Source organism: Portunus trituberculatus, chromosome 34, assembly GCF_017591435.1.
Source record: "Portunus trituberculatus isolate SZX2019 chromosome 34, ASM1759143v1, whole genome shotgun sequence".
NCBI classification, from domain to species: domain Eukaryota; kingdom Metazoa; phylum Arthropoda; class Malacostraca; order Decapoda; family Portunidae; genus Portunus; species Portunus trituberculatus.
In genome coordinates this window covers 4,806,471-4,824,710 of record NC_059288.1, presented here as the reverse complement: position 1 = coordinate 4,824,710, position 18,240 = coordinate 4,806,471, and the positions used below count along the sequence as shown (strand labels likewise).

General features: G+C 39.9%; 1 protein-coding gene and 1 long non-coding RNA gene across 2 annotated transcripts; both read left to right on the top strand.

Moving 5' to 3' along the window:
- Positions 1 to 250: 250 nt before the first annotated feature.
- Positions 251 to 2,045, top strand: LOC123512552 (dnaJ homolog subfamily B member 9-like). Its single transcript, XM_045268978.1, has 4 exons — positions 251 to 396; positions 704 to 708; positions 1,148 to 1,350; positions 1,728 to 2,045. Exons 1-4 carry the CDS (start codon positions 251 to 253, stop codon positions 2,043 to 2,045), a joined length of 672 nt encoding a protein of 223 aa, XP_045124913.1.
- Positions 2,046 to 9,848: 7,803 nt separating this feature from the next.
- On the top strand, positions 9,849 to 17,625 carry LOC123512627. Its single transcript, XR_006677144.1, has 4 exons — positions 9,849 to 10,119; positions 10,910 to 11,034; positions 13,249 to 13,326; positions 14,756 to 17,625. It is a non-coding gene; the product is annotated as an uncharacterized LOC123512627 (long non-coding RNA).
- Positions 17,626 to 18,240: the final 615 nt, after the last annotated feature.

Genomic DNA, 18,240 nt, shown 5'->3' with positions numbered 1-18,240 from the left:
GTTAAAAGATAGTTTGCACAAATGAGAAAATTAAAAAAAATATGCAAGAAAGAAAGATATATAAAAAGAAAAATAGAGCCAAAGAGGATAAAAAGTGTACTAAAGTGGAAAAAAAAATCAATAAAGAGAAATGTACAAGAAAATAGAACAAAAAAAATGTAAGAAAGAATAACAAACGGGAAAAGAAAACGGCATCCTCACTAACACAACCTTTCCATTTACAGAACAACTAAAGTGAAGCAAAGCAGTCATGGATCTTATGTTTATCTGGACATACCTCTTAATTTCCACTGTGGCCCTTGTGTCCTGTGCCCGGGATTATTACGAGGTGCTGGGAGTGAAGAGAAACGCCAACGATAAGGAGATCAAGAAAGCCTTCCGCAAACTGGCCATACAGTACCACCCTGACAAAAATAAGGAGGAAGGGGCTGAGGAAAAGTTTAGAGAAATTGCAGAAGGTGAGAAAATATTTGTGTGTTGTTGTTGTTTGTGTGTACAGTACCACTGACTAAAATAAGGAGGAAGGGGCACTGGCATTCAAGTGTACTTCCCCCCCGCCCCCCTTGGTCGGCTTCCCCTCTTGCATGATATTAGGAAAATTTAGAGAGATTGTTGAAGTTCAAAAAATGTTTTTGTGTTGTGATTTTAAGTTTAGGAAGTATAGATTGTATTATTGTGTTTATAGAGATTTACTGAATTGTAGAGAAGGTAGGAGGTGTTTTGGGGAAACTTGGGTATTCTAGGTAAGGTGAGAAAGATTTTGTGTTTTATAGAGGGATGATACAACAAAATTAAAATCTTAACGTTTCATAGTTTACTAGTGATTTCTCTATCAATATCTCAGCAGATGACAATAATTTTAAGATGTTTGTGGTAGAGAATTACAAAAAAAAATAATGAAGTTATATATTACCAACATTTCATAATTCTCCATCAATATACATTATATTTATCTTCTATGAATCTGAATGGAATGGACTCGGTAGTCATGTTGTTGGTGGAGTCAGTAGAAAGCTCTTAAAAGATTAGACAGATTTATGGCTGGGGATGATAGGTGGATTTAGGTAGTGTTGTTCACACAGGGACTGCCACGGGTAGGCCTGACAACCTCTTGCAACTTGATCTATCTTATCTTATCTTCTGGCAGCATATGAGACTCTATCAGACGAGGACAAGAGGAAGGAGTACGACATGCTGGGACATGCTGGCTACACACACAAGCAGACAGGCGGCTCAGGGGGCTCCGGCGGCCACCAGGGACACGCCTTCCACTTCAACTTCGACGACCTGTTTGCTGATTTTGACGCTTTCGGAGGCGGGTTTGGCGGTGGCGGCTTCTCCAGTGACTTTGTAAGTGTTGCGTTGGTGTTGGCGTATGTAGCAGGGTTCAAGGCACTCATCCTCTATTTGTTTATTTATTTTTAAGATTTGTCTTGACTCTGTTTGGGGACCAGCATCTTAAGGGGGCTTTATTTTATTTAATTATTTTTTATCTATTAATTTTTTTTATTTATTATTTCTTCCCTTGGCTGGTCCCCCTCCTATATAAAAGAATGTATGGTTGGGGTATACGTAGTGTAGTGTAGTAATAGTGTAAGCGGGTATAGTACACATACACACACACATGAATGCACGCTGCACATACAAGGACACACATAGCAATGCACACCTTCACTTTCCATCACCTCACGGCGCCTCTCGTCTCTTCTCTTCCCTCTCTCTATTAGGACGATGATTTCTTGGACTTGGAGGACTTCTTTGGCCACAGCTTTAGGGGGCGGGACCAATTTGGCTCCCACAATACATTTTTCGGCCCCGGTGGCCATTTCCGTCAGGAGGACCACATGCGCCGCCACAGGTCCGCCCACAACCAGGCCCACCAACAAGCCTTCCGCAGCCAGTTTCAGGGCCAGTTCCATGACCCGGGCCACGAGTTCCAGCAGTACCAGCAGCAGCCTCACTTTGGTGCATCGGGTGGCCGGACTTGCAGAACAGTCACTCAGAGGGTCGGGAATATGGTTACTACATATACCACTTGTAGTTAAGCTCCCTGCCTCGCCATGTCACTCATAATCCCTTCAATGCTCCATGTGTGACTATTGTGTTGGTATTAGTTTGTCCTCAGCCTCACTGTTTTCAAGGCCCACAGAGGTGACTAGTAAGGTTTTCATTGGCCTTTTTCTTATTGGTAGTGTAGAATGCTTCTCAGACTACAGGCACTATTGAAAACTTCACTAACCTCCACTGCAGCCGCATGAAAGCTGGTGAGGTGCAATACTGACAGGTTTAAGAATGAGATTTGGTGTTTTTTCAGGCATTTATGCCGTCGATCAACTACGCTTCCGTGTGGTGTTTGTGAGTGACGAGTTTTTTTTTTTCTGGGCCACAATGTTTACATTCTGTTCCTGTGATGTATGTTTGTGTGAAGTTACAAGCCACAGTGTCACGGTTGGTTTGTGTCAATGTCTCATTCAGTCAGCCATTATACTAGGTGATATATTTCTTTTTATATATGCATGTGTTTGGAGTGTAGGAAACTTAACTAACACTTCCAGGTATCTGAGAAAACCAGCTCAGTTTATCACATATCAATAGTCAGACTCCTTGTTCCTCCAGGTAGCTAATGAAGAGATGACACTGCTGGCCTTCACACAGGAACAGAAAGTTTGTGGCTGGAAATGTTTAGAGGAAGTTCAGGAGACTTTGGAGTGTTTGCTGGCTTTGTTAATGAGAGGGATTGATACTGGACAATACTTTAGACAGGGAATTGTAATGGGAACCTCTAGGTAACCCCTTCAGTGCCATGACACTTTTTCATATTTATTCGGGTTAATATTTGGTGATTTTATTCAGCTTCAGAAACTTATGTGGGGAGGTTGAAATAGTGAAGACTCTTCTTAATCTTATGACCTCCATAGATCCTTCATAATGTAAATGAAATTATCTAATCATACCCAAAAACTCATGATAAAATGCATCCCAGTACTGAAGGGGTTAAGTTGAAGAGAGAATGGAGTGTTGGCAAGTGTTGTGTTTTGATGAGGGAATAATACTTCACACATCAGATAATTATGGGAATGTGTGATTAAGTTGAAGAGTGTGTGAAGTGTTGGCAAGTGTTGTGTTTTGTTAAAGGAATAATACTTCACACCAAATAATTATAGGAATGTGTGATTAAGTTGAAGAGAGTGTGAAGAGTTAGCAAGTGTTGTGTTGTAAGGAGAGAATAATACTGAAACAAATTAAGGGAAGTGTAGAGTGTTTAAAGATCATGTGAGGAGAGTATCAATGCTAAGGATATAACAATACTGGTACTTAGGACTTTAATATGGGGATGTTTATAAGGAGGTTCAGGTTAGGGAGACTGGAGTGGAGTGAGAGGATCAGTATTATTATGTGTATCTTTTTATTCAAGTCGGGTTCTCATTCTCTCTTCCCCTTTTTTGCATGTTTGACTCTCTAGTGCTGCGATCACAGAGAGGAAAGTTTGTTTGAATGACTCGTGAGTTCTCCGAGATATATAGAGTATGTGTGTTTGTGATATATAGAGTGTGTTTGTGTTTGTGTGTTTTCTTAGTTAACAGAGTATTAAGAGAGTTGCAGTGTTGTAAAACGAACACTGATCTCAAACGATATTTTTTTGTGGTGAATGAAGTGACCATGTTGTAAAATAGCCTGAGATCTGTCATCAAGCTGCACTGTAAAAAGACAGTAATATTATGACACAAAACAGTGCAGAAGTGTGTGGAGTGGAGGAGTCAGGAAAAATAATGAGAGAACTAAGCATTAAAGTAAAGATAAGTTAATATATATCCTAAAACATTCATGCTATCAATACACGAGGACATAAAGGAATATGATAGTAAAGCTAAGAGATAAAGAGAACATTATCAGATAGAATTTAGCTTTTATTCAGAAAGACTAGTGATAAGAGATAAAGAATTAGAGACAAATAGATGTGTTAAACTACTCATTTGTCAGGTACAATATAACTCTATTCAGAAACTCTTTAAAGGTAATTGTTCCTTGCTGGTTGTGTGGAAGGATAAGAGTAATAATGTGACTTTGAGGTATTAGGATATACTAAACAGAAAGATAATAAGGGAGGAATATTCAGTATGGTCTTCCTTACATCACTATTTGAGTTACTGAAAGGAAGATGAGTGATGTTAGATGTATTTGTGGTAATGTTTTGTGAAGTTTGTAAAGACTGGGCTCTTTAGAATGTCATGAAAAGAGTAGCTAAGAAAATGGAATTGCAAACTAGTCACATTGTTGTCTTGTTTGTTTGCATTTGTTTGTGTGGTGAATGGATGTGGTTCATTATTATTAGTTCTCTATTATTTATTGGATTTTGTTTTTATATCATATCATTTAGGATCTGTGTGTGTGTGTGTGTGTGTGTGTGTGTGTGTGTGTCAGCAGTCTGTGATACACCAATAACTGTGAGCTAAACAAGGAAACATTTATTATGATAAACTAAATATAATTTGCTATGTATGTAAATATAGCTGCTGAAAATAATAAAAATGTTATTTTCTTACATTTGACCGTGATTTCCCTCCTAATATTTCACTCCCAACCAGCCGTGTCTCTCTCTCTCTCCCTCTCGTAAAGGCGATAATGATAGTAAGGGTAATAATTTAGTAAGTAGTAATTGTAATGACAGTAGTGCAATTATACTGCACCTAGTACCAATAGTCATGCATGGGAATCGTAAAACTATCGTCATAAGGATGTACTAATAGTAATGGTAGTAATTGTATTAATGTAATTGTATAATAATGACCGTAATAAGCCAATTAATGGATCAATATCAGTTCAAGATACAAGTTAACATAACATAACATAAATAATAGGATAACAAAGGGCCTTTAAGGTACTTAAAGATACACTTACAAGTACACAATACATTATATACTAATTCTAAATATTTGGCCCATTAACAGGGCTAAGTCCTGCAGCGAATTCCTCTACAATCTGTGATCCCCATACATGGGGATCATGTCTTGTTTAACTATAGTAAATTTCTTATAAAAACTATCATGCAGCGCTATACATAATTATAAATCTAATAAATTCAAGTGCTTATCTAATCTGTTTTTAAACATTGTCAAACTAGTGCTATTTACAACCCTCTCTGGCAATGCATTCCAGAAGTCTACCACCCTATGACTAAAGAAATATTTTCTTATATCTAACCTGCAGCCTTGCTTTCTAATCTTCCTGCCATGATTTCTAGTCCTACTTCCCTCCTCTAAGGTAAAGAAAGATCTCACATCTATGTAGTTTGTATCTGAGAACATTTTAAATAACTCTATCATATCCCTCTTATACATCTCCTCTCAAATGAAAACATGTTTAATTCCTTTAATCTATCTCTATACTCCAGGCGCTTTAATGCTGGTATCATCCTAGTTGCTCTTCTCTGAACTGCTTCTAACATGTTGATATCCTGCCTATAATGGGGTGACCAGGCCTGTATGCAATACTCTAAATGGGGCCTAACATAGGAATTATATAAGCTACGCACCACTTCCTTACTTTTATAACTAACATTTCTATTTATAAAACCCAGGATCCTATTTGCCCTATTTCTTGCTTCTAAACATTGCTTTGAAAATTTCATAGTCCTGTCTATCACTACTCCTAAATCCTTTCCTTCCTCTACTGCCTCTAGCCAACATCCCTCCATCTCATAGTTAAAGTTTGTGTTGTCTTTACCTAAATGCATAACCTGACACTTTTTAGAATTAAACTCCATCTGCCACCTGTCTGCCCATGCTATCAGCCTGTCCAGGTCTCGTTGTATTCTGTAATTGTCCTTTTCACCCTGTACTGCACATGCTATCTTAGTATCATCTGCAAACTTTGATACTTTGCTACTAATTCCTATATCTAAATCGTTAATGTACACCAAGAAAAGAAGAGGTCCTAGCACTGATCCTTGGGGTACCCCACTAACCACTTCCTTCCACTCAGACATTGCCCCATTTAATACTACTCTCTGTTTCCTATCAGAAAGCCATTCACTAATCCAATCAACTAACCTACCCCCTATCCCATGTAGTCTCAATTTGTACACTAGCCTCCTATGCGGTACCTTATCAAACGCCTTGCTAAAATCTAGATATATAACATCTATGCTATTTCCATCATCTAACTCCTTGGTAATATATTCTAAGATATCGAGCAAATTTGTAAGACAGGACCTCCCTGATCTAAAGCCATGTTGGGTATCTCTAATTAATCTATTCTCATTTAAATGCTCCCAAATACTACCCTTAATGATTTTCTCTAGTATCTTACATACTATACTAGTTAAACTGATCGGTCTATAATTATTCGCATCATCCTTCCTACCTTTTTAAATATTGGAGTAACATTAGCTAACTTCCAGTCCTGAGGTATCTCAGCAAACCTAAGTGATCTTTCAAAGATTAACTTAAGTGCTTCAGAAATACTGTCTACACCCTCCCTAAGTACTCTGGCATGTAGCTCATCAGGACCACTAGCTTTCCTATCGTCTAGTTCAAGAATAAATTTCCTAATAATTCCCGGTTTTATATCAATATTTTCTAAAGCTCTTAAACTACTCGTCGCACTGTTTGTAACAGGATTTCCTATTCTTTCCTAGTAAATACTGAAGAAAATTGTTCATTCAATAATTCTACTATGTCTTCATTTTGATCCACTACTACACCATCTTTTCTGAGTGGTCCAATCCTATCCTTATTTCTTTTATCACTGACCTTGTAATAACTATATAATTTTTGGGATCTTTACTCCCAGCTCTAGCTAGTTTTATCTCTGCCTGCCTTTTACTTTTTTTATAACCTTACTCAAATCATCCCTGACCTGTCTGTACCTAATCAAATCTACATCTTCCCCACTTTTCTGCAACTCTCTATATGCCCTCTTCTTCTCTCTAATCTGTCTATCTATCTCGTGAGTCCACCATAATGGCTTCCTGTTTCTCTGCCTTATATCTTTGTAAGGGATACACTGCATCACTATACCCTTTACTACAACCTTAAAAATATCCCACATCTCCTGTGCAGTTTTATTTCAAAAACTATCTTCCCAGTTTACCTCTCCTACTGGAATTAATGATAAATCTAATTATATGATGGTCACTGTTTGCTAAAGTCTCTCCTACCTCAACTTTCTTTAAACAATGCTCAATATTTGTTAGTACTTTGTCTAAAACCTTCCTCCCCCTAGTAGGTTTATCTACCATCTGCACTAAATAGTTATCCTGAAAACTTTCCATAAACTTATTTTCACTAGCATCTCCTACCATCCTCTCCCAGTTTACTGACTTAAGATTAAAATCCCCTAAGATAATTGTCTGACTAGTACACCCCTATTTATCTCATCTACCATAAGGTTGTCTACATCTGCTGACTGGTTAGGTGGTCTATAAAAGCTCCTACTCTAATAACCTTACTTTTGTTTACTCTAACATCCAGCCATAAGGACTCTACTCTGTTATCTACCTTAATACCATTAACCTGACTGGAAATGAAGGATTTTTTACATAAATAACTACTCCTCCACCTATCCTACCAATTCTCTGGTGTAAATACATAATGTATCCATCTACTTCATATTCTTTCCTATTTTCCTAAACTTTTCCTCATTTACCCATGCCTCTGTGACACATACAACATCTAAGTCCTCCTCAACTATATAACTAGATAACTCGTCCTTCTTGTTCCTAAGACTCCTGGCATTTACATAAAAACATTTAAGTCCTGCTACCTTCCTAGATGCTGTCTCCTTATTTGGAATCCTAATCTTATTCTCTCCTATTTGCACCTGGAAATCTTTCCTAATCTTTTCACTATCTCTGTTTATCCTATCTAATTTATGTCTAACATCTTTCTTCTGGAATGCATTTGCTACCTCACCCCTACACTCCATCCCAACTCCCCTCCAGACATCCACTCAGCACATCCACACCCTTCCTACTCAGATGCACACCATCCCTAGCATACAAATCCCTTCGCCCATAGAACCTATCCCATACATCCACAAAGCTGACACCCACATCCTTACACATCCCTTTTACCCGATCATTCACACCAATGGCTCTAGACAACCATTCCCTGCTAACATACACACGAGGCAAGATTCCTGACACTACACACCTCCTACCACTCTCCCTTATCTTGCCTAACATTTCCCGAAATCTTGCCACTAACTCCTCTGATCCACCTGCTCTGACATCGTTCCCACCTACGTGCAAAACTACTACACCCTCCCTCTCCATCCCCCCAACCCTCTTCTGCACCTCCTCACTCACTGCCTTCACACCTGCACCAGGCATACACACGTTCGTCCTCCTATCCCTGTCTTTCCCACAGAAAGTGCTATCTAAGTATCTAACCCGAGAGTCACCCACCACACACACCTGAGGTGTGCTACGCACAACCCCCCTCCTCCTCTCCTCTACCCCCTTCTCTCTCCTTTCACTCACCACAACCACCTCATTCACTCCACTCTCACTCTCCCCCTCCCCCTCCAGCAAACCGAACCCATTTACACACACAACAGGTTTAGTGGCAGTGGCGGTGGATATGTCTCATCATGATGTGCAGCTATTTGTTACGTATTGTAAGCCAGAAATGTCACAAAGTGGAGGCACGTGTCTAGTCTTTCGTGTTAGCTGTTGAGGCACATCCGCATTGCCAGCTTTGTGTGTCAAGAAGGCCTCGTTAAGGCTAAATAGCTGGCGGCGGCCGGCACTCCGGAGCGGCCATCTTGATCAAGTCATCAGTAGGTTCCATGACTTCCATCATGCATCAGTCTGGCTAGTTCTAACATCATTTTCATATTTCTTAGCTCACTTATTTCGGATTATAAGTAAGTTTTTATGCTTTCTACAGATGTTTAGGAGTGTTTTGAGTGTTTCATGCTTGTGTTGTGTGAAATACGGTGATTCAGCGGGTGTTTGGAGTTTAAATAAGAGCCCTGTTTCTCTTGCAAATTTTCAAACCACGTATCTTTGATTTTTCATTTTAAGTTGTCATGGGGTATTTGCGTTTTCAAAAGATCGTTTGTGATGTTTAAAGTGTGTTATACTTCTAATAAGCTAAATGTATGGACTTTAAGAGTAATTTTCAGCCCTGTTAAAGTTTGTAAAAGTGACAATGTTATACGAAAGTTTTTTTTTTTTTTCCCTAGTTCAGCATGTTGCCAAATTTTAATGTGCTGTGAAGGTAGTTCATATATTTTTTAAAGTGTTATCGATCGTGGTGAATAAGATTGGTGGGCTTTAGAATTGTGTTTAAGCAAGTCCATATTATAACACTTTAATTTACTGTATTTTTAAATATTTATATTATTACTCAGCCCGGCAATATTTTTAAGTTTTAGGATTAGTTTTGACTGGTGACAAGTCAGAATTTATATAGTATTTGTGTCCAGCTGCCTTTTTGAGAATTGGCATTTTCAAATTGGTTTCTGTAACGTATATTTGTGACGTCATCAACGGGAGGCACCCACCGGCTGAACCCAGACCCAGACCCAGTCTTTGCTCCCTCCCTCCCTCCCTCCCACTCCCCGACTACCAGCAGCCATTGGAAGAATGTAAAGTAATGTTAGCATGTATATAATATGTAATCTATATAAATACCTGTAATGTAATAATGTATGTAAAAAACCTGTGTGTGTGTGTGTGTGTGTGTGTGTGTGTGTTGGGCTGCCCTGGCTATGTGAGATTACCGACCTGGAGAGAGCATAGGCTTATCAAGTATGTGTGTGTGTCGCTAATACCGTTTATATTGCCATCCACGCAGACGCTGGTCGGCAGATTGCTGCCGCTATGCCACGGACCGCCGCGAGGCTGATCACCTACTCCTACATTACCCAGGCAGGGAGGGTATTTTGCGAGGGTCTCCGGTTCGTTGGTTGATTTGTCTGCCAATGTCCTGCAGTGGGTTGGTGAAGGTTGGATCCCATACCGGCCCCGCGGCTTGTCTCCACGACGATCGAGAGCCGGTGAGCGCCGTGACAGCAGGGTTATTAGAGCCGCGTTAGTGCTGGCGTTGGCGCTCCTCGGCGGCTCCAGCAGCTACCCAACGGCAGAAGTACAGTGAAGGAGTTGGTGCTAGCGTAAGTATTGAACCATATGGCGTTCCACATCAGCATATGTGCCTTGCCTGAAGGGGAACACACTGCCATTTCGTCGATCGACGTTTATCTTCTCGATCCAGACTTCGTAGCTGGAGGAAGGCTAGTTTGGCTACCAAGCCACCTGCAGCCAGTGTAAGTCATTGAGGCCGCTGCATGGTGAGGCAGGCACGGCATGGGTTCCTGGGCCAGGAGAGGCTATATAAAGTTGCCTAAGGGGTCTGTCATTGCTCCACAGCAGCAGTGATGAGGTTGCTGCCTGCTGGATGCCGGTGCCGAGTCTATTTTTGTAAAGGCGGGTTCACACGTGTCAATATGCGACTGAAATTTTATATCGGTAGAAGTATCAACAGAGCCCTTCTAGTCGGAACACGTTCACACATAGCGAGTGGGAAGTATCGACTTGTTGGCGGGAAGTAACATGTTTAACAAACGGCTACCCAACAAGATGTCTTCCTTCGGTGACGATCAAATTAAATCATTACAAGTATTCAGTCCTCACCTCCAGTAACACTTTGCACAGAGGGAAACGTACACCAATTGTAATTCGGTACTTGTGAGTTGTGACTGTTTTGGGCTTCATGGATTTCATGTTTTGTTTGGGCAGCTTGATAGTATGATTGGCCCACTTTCATAACTTTTCTAAATGGTAATGTTAATAATATTAATAACAACAACAACAACAACAATAATAATAATCACAATAAAAATAGCAATGATAGTTATAGTACTTCCCCCCGCATCACTCACCCCCCTTCCTCCCATCCGCTAGGGACAGTCGATCAGCTGGCAAGTGGCAGCACTGGCCGTGGCACGGAACTAGTGTGACGGAAGCACTGACTCTGAGCAGCGGGCTGAGTGGAAGGACGTGTCTGGCAGCTCCAGCACACTTTGAAGGTAATTAGCCACATTGATATCAATGAGAAGGAAGAAATGCAAGGAGTGTAAAGCCTTTGCCACACTGAGTAAGAAGTGAGATTAGTGTGCAAGAGAGGAGAGTGAAGGAAATAAGCTTGTCATGTGACCGCTGTGAGTTAGGTTGAAGGCCAGGATGGTGTTTGCTGTGGTGTGCTGAGTTCGCACGCTGCACGCCGCGTCAGGCAGTTAGTGTGGAAAGGTAGAGGAGCTCAGGAAAACAAGGAGTGTTGGTGGTTAAGAAGTGCATCATGCTGGTTGTGAAACACCTGGAAGGCGTCCACCCATTGGGACCGTCGGCTGTCATCCGCTTCACTCCATGTCATGATCAGAGCGATCTTATCTTCTGTTCTTGTTTCTGATACTCGATTTGCATTATGTTTGGTATTGCTGTAATTTTTGCTTTACTCAAGGATTCGCGGTAAATATGGAGAAAGACATCAGTAATATGAAATGCATTTTGACACCCAGAACACAAAATGAGTATTCATGTCTGTCGAAAAAAAATCCATATATTTCGAAAATATCTCTAGATTTAGGGATTTTTTAATGCAGATATTTTTGTGTTCTATTCATATAAAACCATTGATGCATTCTAACTAAACTTAACCTGAGCTAACACCTAACCTAACTTAATATTGGGATTTTCATGTTCTACGCAAAACTTCTTTATTACCATTAGTACTAAATTAATAATTTGTGGGGGTAAGTGTATGAAAGAAAAGTGTCTTTTAAAAATGTCTACTATCCTGTGGTGCAACCCTTTTTCGTATTAGTGAGACTAATGGCATTCTTCAGTAATATCAGATTCTCTTTCACAAATCACCTGCAGTTTTTAATTCTTCAACTGTAGTATTGAGGAGTGCTATCACAAGGTTATCTGTTTTGCTTTCTTCATTTATTTAATTCTTTCCTCTGTCCAGGCAATTAAATGTCTTAAACGTTGCCTTGGTCCTCGTCTGTGTGAGTTTTGTTGGATGTTTTGCATTGCTGTTCTGTTCTGCATCTATCTTTAAGCAATCACTTAGCTATGTTTTCTTGAACTACAAGTATTTTTTTTTATTTATGCGTGTTTAGAATATGTTGTTTTGGAATAACACGTAAAAACCTAGTCAATTTTTCGTATTGCTCACATTATTTAGAATAACTCAATGTGCAGAAAATCAAATTGCACGGCTGGTTTAGTTTTGTGATGCGGTCACCAAGTGTTCTTCATATGTACCGCCAACGTGCTGTCCCTTCACGTGGTGCTTCAAGCTCATTGTCACTAGTGGTGGGTAGGAACCGATGACTGAAGTATTCAAGGAATCGGTTCCATGAGCAGGTGGAACTCTCATAACTGGCTCTATGAACCAGTTCCATGTGGAATTAGTAGAGTGCAGCCAGTGAATACTAGTGTTTAAACCACCAGTGCATTGATTGGCAGTTACTAGGGCAGGGTGTAGTGTTCTGGGATTCCTCTAAAATGCTGGCTGGGATGATTATAGAATACAGAGTACTGACTCCCGGTCCTGAGAGACTCACAATCTGTGATGGATACTGAATGGATGTGCAGTTTAGCGAATGATTAATCTTATCTCACACAGGATTTCTTTGATGATGTACAATGTCTGTTCCATGTAATTCCACGCTAGAGTTATATTTCACTTTGATGCCATTGTTTTACTAGATTTGAACATTACAATTTTTTTTCTAATACTGCAAATTTAGATATAATCTTGATATGTGCACCTTTAATTCACTGTTTTAGGAAATCCTTGGTGCCTGGGAAAAATTTACTTTATGATTCAAGAGAAGATGAGTTATGGTATAATAAGCAAATAAGTCATTATGGGTGTGTGGGCAGGTTAGGTTTTTATTTAATCATTGGGACAATGGTCACAGGTGCCCCTCTCAGTTCAGCAGGCTTAGCTTTTATGACATGTCATGGATGTCCACCTCCACCAGTATATATATACCCTTGTTATGATGTAATAGGTTACTTACCAATCTTAGTACAAAGAAATTATAATAATTTGGCCAATGGTCAGCATGAACAAAATGTTTTTATATTATTTGCACAATTTCTTTGAATAATGGATGCAAGGTATATATGATTGTATTACACTGTACTTCATTCATCTGTTGATACTGGCATTTGCAAGACTTCCTAAATAATATTGATGATAACATACATATTCATGCGTATTCATGCAGAGCCGGCTCCAAGAATTGGAACCAGTGGCTGCCCTGTATTTCACCTTAGGATTGCAAGATACTGCAGAAACTGTTGAGGTATGCAAGACCCACATCTAGTAAGGAAGAATGTATGAGGATAATAAAGCTAAATTTATGCTAGGAATGAGCACCAGCTGGGTGGAAAACAATGTATGTACCTCAACCATCTTCAACTATGCATAGAGGAATGTTAGCAAGGATTATGAAATCAGGAAAGGGAGCAAGGGTTGGGAATGGTAGATCAGGAGGCCAAGCAAATGTAGATTGCATAGTGTTAATTGCTAAATAAGTAAGGTGTGGAGGGGTTACTCAGTGTAGCAGAGGAATACAGAAAGGAGTGAGACATCAGACACAGTAACAGGAAATGTAACGTAATAGAGGAGGGGGTGGTATAGTGGATAGGGTGGGGAGCGTGGGATTGGGCAGACATCCATGTGTAGGTTCAAATCCCACCACTTACCACCTTGAAACTTTGCTATTTGTTGAATGGTTTAAAGTTACCTACATGTCACGATGATACCCAAGTTCTAGGTGGTTACATTAACCCGTATGTGGTCAATCACGTACAAGTACGTGAAATCGGAGGTTACTTCCTGTGGTCAATCACGTACAAGTACGTTCGTCACTTTCCCGCTTTCTACTACTTCCAAATGCCTTCTGCTTACATGAATTATTTTTCTGTATGTGTCTAGCATATTTTAGCACAGCTTTAGCTAGATTATCATTTATAGTGTAAATAATGTGAAGGAAGCCAAAGGGTACTTGTAGTGTTAGACAAAAAAATATAATTATTTTGTAATAAAACTGCTTCATTTAAAAAAATGGAAATTAACTATATATGAAAACATGCAACTGTCTTAGATAATAAGGACCCATAATACACTTACTTATCGTAGATTATCATTTATAGCTCTTAAAAGGTCGGTAAACAACAAAAAATCAAGAAAAAAAAAAATCGTACGTCTGGCAGCACCGCCCAGCGAGCCAAGTTTAAAGCCCCAGCAGGACATTTAAAAATGCCGATTTTGAACTTTAACTTATTTTTTTTTTAGTTTTGTGATCATTTTCATACATATGGAACAATAAACAAAAAAGTGATTTTTGGTGACCAGGACGAGTATATGTGATGTAAAGGTATGTTGACCTCTTATGGGTTAAAGATGCGCTTGGGTGGTGATATGGGCCCTAATATGGGTAACACTATAAATAAAAGTGTCTGCGCCAGTAATGGGTGGAAGCTGAACAACACTTCCCATACTCTTCAAGTATACCTACAGGGGCTATAAGCCATAAAAAAAAAAAAAAAAAGGATAACACAGGAAGAAGCTAGTCAGTTACAGGGAACATTGTGCTGGAAGTAATAGATAAGTATATATACCCAAATTTATTTATTTTTATCTATCTGGTAATTAGCTTCCAGGAAAATCTATCAGCAAATGCCCTTGAAATATGTATACCAGGATACAAAAACCTGTCCTTCTTTCAGGCTTGAGGGTGGACGGACCACACATCAACACTTACCAGCCATGGATGCAACACAAGGCGTGGAGGTGAAGACAGCAGCAAGCCAGCCACCTCCTACTGCTCACCGTGTCCTCATTAAACTCTTCCTGCACAGCCTGGCCATGTTCACCCTTCCCTTCTGGGCGTACTTCACCTGCCGGGACTATGCAGAGAAGGAGTATGGGATAGAGGCTCCTCGGAGTTACATCTATGGGGCGGTGGCGGCTGTGTGTGTCATTCAGGCTGTTATCTTCTCCTACGTCTATCAGGCTTTCAAGGAGGAGCAGCTAGAGAAGAAATTAAAGGCTGCCGCTAAGAAAGACTGAGTGTGGTGAGTGTGTCTGTGTATGTGGGTGTATATAGTGTTGTATACAGTGGGTGAATTGTAAAGACAGGATGTATTTTTTTGGTACTGGTATTAGAAAAATGCACTTATTTCTTGTATATAAGCACTTTTTGGTGTTGTGATTCAGAAGACAGTCTCTCTTAACCTTTTCACTGCTACTCAATCTTTGACATAATCATTTACAATTTTTAGAAATTTTTTGTACTACAGTCTCTTTAATATCTGTACTTTTTTTTGCCATTCAAATTTCTTACAGTAGTCTATATGTTAAAATTATCAGGGCAGTGAAAGAATTAATCAAGTCGCTGTTAAGGTGTCATTTGTCAGGGCCATGTGAAGGAAAGAACAGATGGAATGCTTCTCCCAGCAAGCTAACCATTGTTTCCTCTGTATTCGTTCTGTATTAGAAACGCATGTGCATCTAACATTCCAATGCATTGTTTATAGTATTGAAAATAGTTTTTGGTGAGGTACTGGCAATGACATACGTAGTGTTTGGTGGGTACATAACATTAAGACTCGAACTTGTACAAATATAAATCTCACTACATACCAATAATGTATTCATCCATCAGTCACTGGGATTTATGGGTTAATATTTTAATATATTACTTGCCTGCACACTGATAAACAGCTGCAAGGGAAGGCAGGAAAGGAACTCAGGCTGAAGCAGTTCTCGTCTTGTGTCTCAAGCACAGGTGTTCTGATGAGAGGAGAGAAGCCAGCTGGTATTCACAGTCTGAGAGGTTACCCTTGCTTCACCTTGAGTTTCCCCTACCATCTTCCCAACACTTGCACAAATGTTCAGGATTTTCATGCCAAGCATTCCAGTGGTAGTACTTATGAAGGGGGAGTTTGTACTTTAGACAGAGCACAGGGCATTGATACACACTGTTAGAATTAAGCTTTATGAAAATAGTTACAATTTCTAATAATTATACACAAGCATATTTTGTGTTGAGGGTAATGTTTCAGATAAACTCTGAACAGTAAGCAGTGGCCATCCTGTGTGGCCACACACTTTGTTTCAACCATTAAAATGAAAATGTTGAACTTTATTTTTTCTAAACAGATAAAATTGACTTACCATGTAAATCACAATTGCTGCTTCACTCTTCAGTAACTGAGGTTGACTTACAATGTAGATCACAGTGACTCTGTACTCACATTGCTAATAATGAGATTCACTTGTGCTTAGGTGCACTTTAAACTTGTATAAAGCTGTCTACTAAATTTCCCAAGCTTTCAGTGAAGCTTCAAGAACATGATGCTGATTCACCACAACAATGCAGTCTGTGTAACAACACTTGCCTTACCGCAGCTCACAACCCACGCAAGGCTCTTCTGGCACTGTGACCCACAGCTTGGGTGTAGGGTGCTGTCTGTTGTCTGAAACTTTTGTTGCAGCACCCAGGACAATGTGGCTGTCCATTGCAGCACCTCAAAGAACAGTAAGGAGGACTAAAAGCAAGAACTGGCAGAGATTGAAATTAGTGCAACCAAAGATGCTAAGAAATTGTAAAAAGTTAATGACCTGTGGATTATTTGACTTTCTATCTCCAAATTTCTGCTTTAAAGGGAATCGGATGTATATGAGCATAGGACATGTTGGAAGCCTTGTAGGTCGTTTGACGAAGACCATGATAGGTAGCATGTAAGTGGCTTGGTTGTTTTGGGGTACAGGGTAAAACCACAGTAGGACATTCACTATACTGACATGTAGACATATCATATGCACTCTTAAGTGTGTCTAATATTTCTTGGTGAGGGTTAAAGCTAGCATCTATCTCCATACTGATGTGAAGTCATGTCTCATGACTGGTGTGGTCAGGTGTATGCATTGGAAGACTGACAAGTCATAAATCTTTCACGTCTACATTGACAGACTGACCTAGTACTGTATCACTTAATATTCAGTGCCTGGCCTTGTGCAGGTCTTGGGATTCGGAAAGATTGGAAGTTGGAGAGATGGATCTAAAACTTCAAGTATTTAGTACCTGTTCCTTTTCATGTCAGGATGGTGATTAAGTGATACAAAATATACTTTACTTGTCAGATTGTGATTAAAAGCACTCCAAAACTTCCTCATTGAAATAGCTATCCCATGATGGTCTGGGTCACCTTGAAATACTTCGTTTACAAATACTCCCCTCCCCAAGGTTTCCAACATTACATTGTAGCATCTGGCAACAAAGATCTCTGCCAGTTCATGTTTTCTCCGTGTCTCAAGGTCAGGTGTTATTGTGAAAGTCAAGGAGTGTTGCCTCACCTTGCCTTGTGTTCCCGTGAGTCTGCCTTCACAAGAAACCTGAACAGGAAAAAAGATTTATTCAGGCAAGGTTAATCTGCCAAATTTGAGTGTTGGTTCATTCATCACTGGATGGTATTGCACTAGGCAGTCTCTCTCTCTCTCTCTCTCTCTCTCTCTCTCTCTCTCTCTCTCTCTCTCTCTCTCTCTCTCTCTCTCTCTCTCTCTCTCTCTCTCTCTCTCTCTCTCTCTCTCTCTCTCTCACACACACACTCTCTCACACTCACACACACACACACACACACACACACACTGCCCCTCCCCCCAACACACACATTTGACATAACAATACAAGAAGTCTCTTTCTTCAAGGCAGTTTTCTCACTGGTAACACATTTGCAACTGGAAAAGGTGAGCTAAAAAAGCTCAGAGACAAATTGTTCTTGGTATCTAAAGCACACAAAAGATGTTACAATGATCATATACAGTACAATAAATATGAGCACTTCTATACTGGATTCCAACAAACTCAACAGTCTTAGCACTACAAGAGTAACGATACAAAAATTCACCAAGTCGTCATTGTAAGTACACTTGCAGGAATACTCATAACAGGAGGGGAGAGGGAGAGAAAGTATCTTTCCTCTCTCCCTCCTTGATGAACAGTGAAGGGAGGAAGGACAGGACTCATCTGGCTAACTCCTTAACTCAAAACACCAGACTCAGAATAACCTCTCCTTCCTCCCACCTTGCTGCAGTCAGTGAAGGGACAACAGACTGACTTCTGAGCAGGACCAACAAGATGGTGCAAACAAAAGGTGCAGACACAACTCGGGCACCAAAAACCCGAGTCATGGGCAACGTGTGATGGAAA

Excerpts from the sequence above, each read along its gene's own strand:
- LOC123512552 (XM_045268978.1), top strand. The coding sequence starts at position 251 with ATGGATCTTATGTTTATCTGGACATACCTCTTAATTTCCACTGTGGCC. Across the intron at positions 1,351-1,727 it reads GCGGCTTCTCCAGTGACTTT|GACGATGATTTCTTGGACTT; the intron begins GTAAGTGTTGCG and ends TCTCTCTATTAG.